At 45.0% G+C, this 11,175-nt stretch overlaps 1 protein-coding gene across 1 annotated transcript; it reads left to right on the top strand.

Annotated features, from left to right (window-relative positions):
• The first annotated feature begins 3,273 nt into the window (after positions 1 to 3,273).
• On the top strand, positions 3,274 to 5,583 carry LOC126507799 (heterogeneous nuclear ribonucleoprotein H2-like). Its single transcript, XM_050152554.1, has one exon. It carries the CDS (start codon positions 3,435 to 3,437, stop codon positions 4,782 to 4,784), a length of 1,350 nt encoding a protein of 449 aa, XP_050008511.1. The 5' UTR covers positions 3,274 to 3,434; the 3' UTR covers positions 4,785 to 5,583.
• The last annotated feature ends 5,592 nt before the right edge of the window (positions 5,584 to 11,175 follow it).

Raw genomic sequence — 11,175 nt, forward strand, 5'->3', positions numbered from 1 at the left:
ATTCTCAATAAAAAAAAAAGAAAAAAAAAGAAAAGCTGGCTATAAACAAGCCAAGCTAACGCCGGGTATGCACAACTAAAAAAAAAAAAAAAAGAAATTAGCCAAATGAATACCTCTACTCTTCTAAATGTCTTGTCCAGCAGAGGCTATAGAGTCTCATCTTCCAAGGCCAACTATCTACTCTCCAGGCCACCTATGTGTTGGAGGGTCTTCTTTCTATATGTTGCTTTCCTTGGTTGAATAAAGAAAACTGCCTTGGCCTTTGATAGGGCAGCCCTTAGATGGGCAGAGAATACAGAACTGAATTCTGGGAGGAAGAAAGCAGGGTCAGAGAGAGCCTCCCGCCATGAAGCTGCCAGGTCAGACATACTGGATCTTTCCCAGTAAGCCATGAGCTCGTGGTGACATACAGATAATTAGAAATTGGTTGAATCAAGATGTGAGAGTTAACCAATAAGAGGCTAGAACTAATGGGCCAGGCAGTGATTTAATTAATACAGATTTCTGTGTGATTATTTGGGGGTTTAAGCTAGCTGGATGGTGGTACACAGTCCGCTGCTCCTTTTACAACACACCTATTTGGGGCTAACCATCATCTCAACTCACAAAGCTATTACATTGGACAGAAAGAACCTAATTCAGTCTCTTGCAATCCCTTCTACTAAGGAGGAGATTTTTATCATTCCTAGGAATAGCTGACTTCCTGTGTGTACAGTCTACCTGTACCTTACCGCCTTGTCTACAGTGTGACGGTTTGCACGTCGGGCAAGGGGCTGGAGATTGAAACACACACACACACACACACACACACACACACACACGAGAGAGAGAGAGACGAGTCCCTCTTGAAACAAGAATGCCACTTTTATTGTGTTTCAGGGTACTGAATATAGGGGTCTCCTTGATTAATGGCCATGTCCTAGCTCTCAGGATCTTTCAGCTGCAAGCCCAGCAGAAACCACTCCCTTGTCATCAGGAACTCATGAGGGTCTCATGCCCAGAGCAGCTGCAAGCACAGGAAAACAAGTTGTTTATTCCGGCAGGCAAGGAGTCACAGCAAATTCAGGGTCTGAAAGTCTGCAGTCCCTAACACCTGTGTTTCTGGATCTCCTCTTTTTCTCTATTTGTTTGCCCCTTATATGAGGCAGAGCCCCTCCTCCATCCCATTACTAAGCCCTTCCAGAGGTGCCAACAGGCTCTTCTTCAGGCTCCAGCTTCATCTCCCAGACCTAACTCGTCCTTTCTCCCTCTACGTATCAGAAAAAGAGGGATATGCCCTTGGGGTTCTAGGTAATCAGCTGGGACCTTCTTTTGCACCTGTAGCATACCTGGCAAAGAAATCTGACATCTCAGGGATGGGTACCCTGCATATGTGCTCTAGCAGCTGCTGAACTTCTTACTCATAAATTGAAGAGACTAAGCTTTGAGTCACCAATCTTCTCCCACCACCACCTGTCCCACCTCTTAACTTATAAGGGCTTACAAATTTTACCTCCTGAGTTCTTTCTCTCCAAGCGCACTAGTGGAAGATGCCACACTTACTTTGCAATCTTGCCAACCCCTCAATATCTCAAATCTTCTCCCTCAACCTAATGCTGACGTTTCCCCATCTCATCCCTGCATTAAAACCCTAGAAGAACTATTTCCCCACCCCTCACACACACACAGAAGGGCATATTGCCTCAGGTCACCTATACCTGGTACACAGATGGCAGCTCCTTTTTACATGAGGGGACCCATAAGGTGGCCTATGCCATATTGTTAGATACTGGGGTGGTAGAGGCACACGGACTCCCTGCCCACACTACTAACCAGCAAGCTGAATTAATAGCTCTCACCTGTGCCTTTCAATTGGCACAGGGACAATCCCTAAATGTTTACACAGACTCCAAATATGCCTTTCATATCTTCCCATCCCACACTGCTATCTGAAGAAAGCGTGGACTTACATCAAAAGGAGGATCCATAACCAACTCAGGTCACATTCCAGCCATGTTAAAAGCCTCCCATCTCCCCCAATGCTATTGGAATTATTCACTTCTGGTCTCATCAGACCAACAGCTCCATCATGTCTAAGGGAAATAACCGAGCTGACCAGAGAGCCAGAGCAGCAGCACTCCAGGGCCCAGACTCATCTCACCCACCTCAGGGAGTCTATACACTATAACCCACATCCTCACAGTTACCCCCTGACACTTGGCAAAGTCTATCCTACCTACATCTGCTCCTTCATCCTAATAGCCAGGCTCTGTCTCCCTTTGTCATGGCTCACCTCTAGTTCACTTCTGAGGACTTACAGTTCTAAAAACTATTACTGCCTCTTGTAAAATCTATCAATAGTCAGATCCCAATTCCAAATATTGTAGCTTCCCTTTTCCTACCCACCAGGCCAGGCTCCCTTCTATGGACTAACTGGCAACTTGATTTTACTCACATGCCCACAGTCAGATGGGTTAAATATCTTCATTCATAGTAGATCTGGGTGGGTAGAAGCTTTTCCAGCCTCTAACAAGAGGGCCAGACAGTTTCTGCCATCCTTCTCTGGAAAATTATTCCCCAGTTTGGAATTCCAACCTCTCTTCAGACAGACAATGGTCCTGAGTTCACTTCTCAGATCTCTCAAACTTTATCTAGAGCTCTCAACATCCCTTGGTGTTTTCAAATCTCATACCACCCGCAGTCCTCGGGGAAGGTAGAAAGAACTAACTGCTCCTTAGAAAATATTATTATTAAAAAGGTCACAGAAGGGGCTGGAGAGATGGCTCAGAGGTTAAGAGCACTGGCTGCTCTTCCAGAGGTCCTGAGTTCAATTCCCAGCAACCACATGGTGGCTCACAACCCTCTGTACTGAGATCTGGTGCCCTCCTCTGGCGTGCGGGCATATATCGAGGCAGAATGTTGTATACATAATAAATAAATAAATCTTTAAAAAAAAAGTCACAGAAACTTCACCTTGACTGGGTAAAGCTCTTGCCTTTGGCTCTTTCCAGACTCAGGGCTCTCCCCAAATGACCCCTTTCCATCTTTCCATTTGAATTCATGTATGGGTGGCCAGTTATGCCTCCTAGTCTCTCATCTGAACCTTCAACCCTCACTGACCACCCACTTACCCCATTATTGTACCACCTCTCTTCCTCCTATGGAACTTTACTGACCACTCTCTACCTCAGCGATGTGCCAACCCCTGCCCATCTCCAATCAACCTCTGGGACCAGGTCCTTGCCGTGGGACAATGATCTTGTACTCTGTAAAAGTCTGTCAGGATAGCTGTTTGAGGGAAGAAGGAGGAAAATCCTCCGGTCTCCTTGGAGTGCCGCAGCAAACATTCTTAAGTATTTCTGTCGACCAGATTCCTGGAAGAAACTCTAGCAGGGTCAAAGGCCACATTGAAATTGTGTTGAACCAAGCTTGCCACTAAGAGCCCAACAGTCACCATGATGCTGAGCACAGAGGGCCGGGAGGGGTTCGTGGTGAAGGTCAGGGGCCTCCCCTGGTCCTGCTCAGCCGAGGAAGTGATGCGCTTCTTCTCTGATTGCAAAATCCAAAATGGCACATCAGGTGTTCGTTTCATCTACACCAGAGAAGGCAGACCAAGTGGTGAAGCGTTTGTCGAACTTGAATCTGAAGATGAAGTGAAATTGGCTTTAAAGAAAGACAGAGAAACCATGGGACACAGATATGTTGAAGTATTCAAGTCCAACAGTGTTGAAATGGATTGGGTGTTAAAGCATACAGGTCCAAATAGTCCTGATACTGCCAATGATGGCTTTGTATGGCTTAGAGGACTCCCATTTGGCTGTAGCAAAGAAGAAATTGTTCAGTTCTTTTCGGGGCTGGAAATTGTGCCAAATGGGATGACACTGCCGGTGGACTTTCAGGGGCGCAGCACAGGGGAGGCCTTTGTGCAGTTTGCTTCACAGGAGATAGCTGAAAAGGCCTTAAAGAAACACAAGGAAAGAATAGGGCACAGGTACATTGAGATCTTCAAGAGTAGCAGAGCTGAAGTCCGGACCCACTATGATCCGCCTCGAAAGCTCATGACTATGCAGCGCCCGGGTCCTTATGATAGGCCAGGGGCAGGAAGAGGGTATAATAGCATTGGCAGAGGAGCTGGGTTCGAAAGAATGAGGCGGGGTGCCTATGGTGGAGGGTATGGAGGCTATGATGACTATGGAGGGTATAATGACGGGTATGGCTTTGGGTCTGATAGATTTGGAAGAGACCTAAACTACTGTTTCTCAGGAATGTCTGATCATAGATATGGAGATGGTGGGTCCAGTTTCCAGAGCACCACAGGGCACTGTGTACACATGAGGGGGTTACCATACAGAGCCACCGAGAATGATATTTACAATTTCTTCTCACCTCTCAATCCCATGAGAGTACACATTGAAATAGGACCCAATGGCAGAGTTACAGGTGAGGCAGATGTTGAGTTTGCTACTCATGAAGATGCCGTGGCAGCTATGGCAAAAGATAAAGCTAATATGCATCACAGATATGTGGAGCTCTTCTTGAATTCTACTGCAGGGACAAGCGGAGGAGCTTACGATCATAGCTACGTAGAGCTCTTTTTGAATTCTACAGCAGGGGCAAGTGGTGGTGCTTATAGTAGCCAGATGATGGGAGGGATGGGTTTATCCAACCAGTCTAGTTATGGAGGTCCTGCCAGCCAGCAGCTGAGTGGTGGGTATGGTGGTGGGTATGGAGGTCAGAGCAGTATGAGTGGATATGACCAAGTTCTTCAGGAAAACTCGAGTGACTATCAGTCAAACCTTGCTTAGGGAGAGAAGGAACATCAAACAGCTCCAGGAATAACAGCTGCGCATTTATAGGAACTGGATAGAGTAGGAAGGATGTCCAGCATATCCAGTATGCTCGGTAAATGGGTAATACAATTGCTTCTGATCACTATTGGTCAGCTTCTTTCTTTCCTTTTTCTCCTTTTTTTTTAAGAACAAGATTTAAGTTTAATAGTTTTGCATTACAAGCTTGTGATTCATGCTTACTGTAAAGTGAAAGTTAAGATTGTTTTCAAACTTTAAGCTCAGCAATTTTGAACACTGAAATATTCATCTAGGACGTAATAACAAGTTCAGTATTGACCATAACTGTTAAATCCACTTTCAGCTTTCCTCAAGTTAGTTATGTTGTAGGAGTGTATTTAAGCAGTAAGCATATTTAGGTTTAAAGCAGTTTCACTTATGTTAAATGTTGCTCTTATACCACAATACATCAAAAACTTCAGATGCATGTTGAGAAACATGCTTTTCTGTAAAAATCAAATATAGGAGCTGTGTCTATGATTCAAAGTGACAACATTTGGCATGTTTGTTAATTCTAGCTTTTTGGTTTAATATCCTGTAAGGCACGTGAGTGTACACTTTCACTTTTTTCTTTTAAAAAAAGATCTGGGACAATTTTGAGATGTGATACCAATACTTTAGGAGTTTGGTCATGTTGTTTGTATGGAATTCTGAGGCTTTGGTTTAAATCTTACCTTGTATTGTGAATTCCATTTAGATGTATTGTACTAAGTGAAACTTGTTAAATAAATCTTCCTTTTAAAAGCTGAAACAAAAAAAAAAAAGTCTGTCAGTTGTAATGGTTCAATAAAATGCTTATTGGCCAGTAGCCAGGCAGGAAGTATAGGCAGGGTGACCAGGCAGGAAGTATAGGTGAGGTGACCAGAATAGGAGAATTCTGGGAAGAGGAAGGGCTCAGTCTACAGTCACCACCTAGACACAGAGGAAGCAAGATGAGAATGCCTTGCTGATAAAAGGTACCAAACCATGTGGCTAACACAGACAAGAATTATGGGTTAATTTGTGATGTAAGAGTTAAGAAGCCTAAGCTAACAGGCCAACCAGTTTATAATTAATGTAGACTTCTGAGTGTTTCTTTGGGACTGCGAGACAGGATGGGACAGAAACCTCAGTCAGCAGGTCATTCTCTCTCTTCCAGACCAATACCTTCCACCCCTTTTCCCTAAATGGCAGGACCTCTTTAAGGTAATTCTTGTAACTCCTACAGCTGCTAAGCTGGAGGGCCTCCCTCATTGAATTCACCTATCTCTCTCAGACACAGAGACTCAAACAGGGCCCTATTCCCTTAAGCTCCAGAGGACACCGAGATCAACTGCTTCATCTCCAATTCCAGAAGGATGAAGTCTCACCCCACAACCATACTCAACTCTCCTGGACTGGGAACCCTAAACGTTTTCCCCCTTTTTCTCCTGTCTCTACTGAACATACCCTGCTTCACCAGTTTCCCTCTGCATCTCCAATGACATATTCAAATATCAGGTCAACTACTCAGCTATTGTTACAGGGACCACCATTAGCCAGAGAGCTGGAGCTGCAAAGACTCTCAGAGATGTCCAGGTGGTAAGGAACACTCCAGAGACATTACACCCCCAAACTCAAGAGAGAGACTCACAAAACAGATTTTAATATAAAAGGCTTATTATTGACTGCTCTCAGCTATTAGCTGTTGTAATAGGAGCGGCAGGGCTGCGTCCCCAGCACCCCGGCTGCCGGCTAGCTCATAACCCCAAATAACGACACACAAACTGTATTCATTTAAACCCTGCTTGGCCCATTAGCTCTAGCCCTTACAGGCTAATTCTCACATCCCGATCAACCCATCTCTAATAATCTGTGTAGCATCAGTCTTACTGGGAAAGATTCAGCATGTCTGACCTGGCAGCTTGCTCCATTGTGTCTGCCCGGGAGAGGGGAGCATGGTCTCTCTCTGAGGCATCTGCCCCAGAGAGGAGAGCTATCGAGTCTGAGCTCACTTCCTCTTCCTCCCAGCATTCTGTTCTGCCTACTCCACCCACCTAAGGGATGGCCTATCAAAATGGGCCAAGGCAGTTTGTTTATTACCTATGACCTTCCTCCATCAATTAGCCATTTGTGTCTCCTGGATGTACAATGGTGTTGAGAAAAACAGGTGCCATAAAGTTTGTTTCAGGTAAAAATTAAAAAGTTTAATTGATAATATCTCCCCCTCTCTCTGTGACTGTCCACAGAGACCTTAACACTAACCAATAAAATTCTGATAGCACAACTGTTATTATTCATGGTGGCGCAACCCTGGCAGGAAACAGACATCAGATACACCATGTGAAGAAAGCTTGAATATAGAGTTTATTGAGTGGGCATTGGGAACAGTATAAGAGTAAGGGGTTATGGGGGGGAGGGGGTCAACAGAGCTAGTTCTAGGACAGCTAGAGCTGTTACACAGGCTGAAAGGATGCATTGTATATCACTTCAGAAGAGGGGTGGGAGAGAGAGAGAGAGAGAGAGAGAGAGAGAGAGAGAGAGAGAGAGAGAGAGAGAAGCCTGGAGAGGGAGTGGGAGATCTGCTTGCCTTGTGTGTGTGGGGCAGCACTGAGGGGGGTGGGGCTTTTCTCTTAAAGGGACAGAGTACCCAAGTGACAGGCCAGCAGATTACAACAACCACTCTAGCAGAGTACAAAACACTAACCACAAGCTCAGAATTTTAAATTCCCTTTGGTTGCTTCTTAATGTGTCTAAAACTTATCTTTTTTATAAACTTAAAAATTCTAATAAGCTCCAGGGAGCCGAATTGGACCCACCTGAACAGATCAGATCCACACAAGATAAGTCTCATTCAACTTTTCCCAGGTCTTGGTGTTATGATCTGTTGGCCTGGTTTGTCACCTGGATACCCTGTCCCTTTAAGAAAAAAGCCCTGCTCACTCCCAACCCTCCCCTTCTGCCGAGGCAAGATCTCCCACCTCCTCCAGCCTGTGCTCTCTCTGTTATGAAAAATCTTTTAATAATTAAACATTGAAACGTCATATTCCCCAGATCTCCAAGCAGTTGAAGGCTGTTTATTGGGTATAGATAAGTTATAACTACATATAGAATCTGACTGAAGAGCTGGATCCAAGCTTGACTGTACTGGCTCTCAACTTAACAGGTAAGATATTTATACATGGGAAAGACAAAGAAGGAAAAAAACTGCTTACAATAGAAGTTTAACAGTGGAACTGACAATAGTAGAGAATGGCTTAATATATTTAAAGCAGGGTTGGATTACATATACATATTTTTTGTCAGAGACTTAAAGGTACATACCAATTTAAAACATGAGACTTATGGTTTTGTAGTCTGGAATGAGATACAATGAATAGACAATTATAACATTTAACAGTAAATATTCGTGCATTTACACCCAGTTGAATTTAAGTTTTATACACAGAGTTAAATGAAAAGTGAGTGAAAGGAAGCTGGCTAAGGGTGGGACCTCATGTGGAGAGCCTCCTGCTTGCTCTTTGTCTAGGGGCAGAACCTCTGGCTCCCCCCTTTGTTAAGCTCAAAGAAAATGTCGGCAGCCACGGTTGTCCCTGTGGTATGACTACTCAAATTTAGCCGTCTGCTGAAAATGTGAGAACAGTGAAAACTGTGCAAACCCCAGGGCAACTAGCTGGACGTCTTCAGGCTAGCACAGGGGTTGATAATAAAGCCAAGCTGATTCCCGACCCATCCGCTCAGGAACCAGGAGCTAGGACTGCTCTGAGCAGTCCTTACAGCAGCGAGGACCCTTACAAGAGGTCTGAAAAGGAAAAACAAAGCCAAGACAAAACAAAACAAAAAGCAAAAAATCAAAACAGCACGAGGAGCACTCCAAGTGGTCCCCTCACGTTTTTAGCTATAGGAAGCCATGAGGCAGAAAAATATCTGAGGGGCCCTGGGCCCCAAAATGAATGCACTCGGTGAGTGCGGTGCTAGGGGAGGATCAGGATTGAGTCCCAGCACTTTTACAGTGAATGAGTCGCAACCATCTCTAACTCAGGTTAGAGGGGATTTGGTGCCCTCTTCTGGCTTCTGAGGGCACTGCATGTATGTGGGACACAGACAAAATATGCAGATAAAACATCCCCACACATAAAAATTTTAAAAATGTAAAAAACCAGTATTTTAAAGTAAAAATGTAGCTCACTGATGTGTAGGGAATACTAATGGCACCGGCTAAAGACAAATAAAATAAATCATGCAATGTAAGTGACTGAGTATTTCGTCAGTTTACTGTACTGTTCTCCAACAGGAATCAGAGTCAGGAAATAAAGCTTCCAGCTTAATCTCTGGAGGCAAAAAAGGTTGCGAGAATGTGCTCACAGGGGGAGGGACTGCTTTCTGTAAACTTGTATCAATAGTTCTGATTCACGTACATTCACAGTTTCGGTGGTAATTATATATAATTTACTCTTGACATTTCTAATCAAAATGCCTGGAGAGACTTTGTTCAGTAAATTTCAGTTAAAAGAGATGTCTGAATTGATTGCTAGAGTTTGTGCTTTTGTCAAATTATTTAGTGACAGTAAAGTGATGGAGAAATATTCTTGACTTTTTTTTTAACCACATTTGTCTATGTAGCTCTGACTAGACTTGAATGCATTCACTATGTAAATGAAGCTGGCCTCCGTGGGCAGTGGTGGTGCACGCCTGTAATCCCAGCACCTGGGAGGCAGAGGCAAGTGGATCTTTGTGAGTTTGAAGCCAGCCTGGTCTACAGTAGAGTGAGTTTTAGGACAGGCTCCAAAGCTACAGAGAAATCCTGTCTCAAAACAAAGGCAAAAAACAGGAAGATAAAACAAAACAATAAAATGAAGCTGGCCTCAAACTCGTGGGGATCGTCCTATCTACTCTTGAGTGCTAAGATTTAAACAGTGCACTACCAGATACACTTATATAGTTTACTTTTTAAATGAAACTCTTTGAGTTAGTTTTTTGTTTGTTTGTTTTGTTTTAGTTTCTCCAGACTAAACACGGTTTCCCTGGCTGTACGAGAACTCACCTAGCCTCCTGCTTTGGCAGCCATGACAGGCTATGGAGAAGACCCAGCAAGATGTCAGCCCCTGACTCAGCAGGACGTGGTTGAGACCCTGACCTTGCCCTAATTACTGGGAAGAAACTGCCAGGCTTCCTCCCTGTGGTAAGGAGCCAATCAGAAGGATGTGCTTTATTGACAACGATGGAGTGCAGTCTGTAGCAATGGCTCTCAGACGGCCTCCAGGTACAGCAACCTTTCCGCAGCTGCAGCTGAGCGACCAACTCAGGACAGGTTCCCCCAGCCCGGAGGCGCGCCAATCCTGAGACCGTTACTACGCAATAGCAGACCCCCAGACCCCCAGACTCCTAGACCCCCGCTTGTTCTATCCCCAGTGTACGTCCGTCCCTACTCTAGCTCCAGGTCTTTTCTCCTCCACCTGCTGTGTCAGATGGAGGACACAAGCAAACTTTAATTAAAAAGACTCTTTGCTTTGCATCTGGTCTCTTGGTGGCTTTGCGGAGCCCAGACTCTGAAGAAGTGGGTGTCCCTTGTCTATGTTATGAAGGGTGCTTACTTTGCCTCAGTTGGGGAAATGCTGCTGTGTGGAATGGAGTCAGGTTGTTAGTGAGCACATGTACATCAGGGGATGGTCATCTGCAAAGTCCCGCAGCTGCGAGAGGCGGAAGGCCTTTCTCCTGAGCATCTGGGAAACCAACTGGCCCCAGTGCCTGGAGAGGAGAACAGATTTGATCATTAACACCATTGCACTAAATACCCACACACCCTTCTGCGCCTTCAGGCATTTGAGGGTTTCCTATTCTGAAGCATTTATACAGGCTGCACCTCGGGATGAACCGTGGACAGGGAAAGTCCTTGTGGCTCTTGCCCCAGATGTGCTCAGCATGTGACCACTGACGATCATATCAGTTCACACATGTGCTGGGTGCCCTGGGTCACACTCTCATGCTGGTAAAGAATTGCAGGGCAGGTTCTGTCATAGAAGGTTTAAAACGTACAACCACTCTTTTGTTTCATTTTTGAGACAGGTTTTTAATAGATTTTCTGTATCATGATAATAGGTTTCTTTGACAATGCAGTAAGATCAAGCCAAATTGAAAAGGTGAAAGAACAGGTTTATTTGAGAAAAGCGACTCCTGAGTGAGCTCTCATCCATGGAGATGGAGGCAGGGAGCTTCTATAGCTTGTGGGAGGGGTGATGACCTGTCTGTCACAAGTCACCACAGCCATCAAGGATGCGGAACTGGGCTTTTTGGTGCCTTTCCTTTGTTTAGAGATTCAGAGAGAGAGAGAGAGAGAGAGAGAGAGAGAGAGAGAGAGAGAGAGAGAGAGGGGGGGGGGGGGGGGGGGGGG

This window comes from Alexandromys fortis, unplaced genomic scaffold (genome assembly GCF_014885135.2).
Source record: "Alexandromys fortis isolate MF-2015 unplaced genomic scaffold, M_Fortis_MF-2015_v1.1 scaffold_54, whole genome shotgun sequence".
Classification (NCBI taxonomy): domain Eukaryota; kingdom Metazoa; phylum Chordata; class Mammalia; order Rodentia; family Cricetidae; genus Alexandromys; species Alexandromys fortis.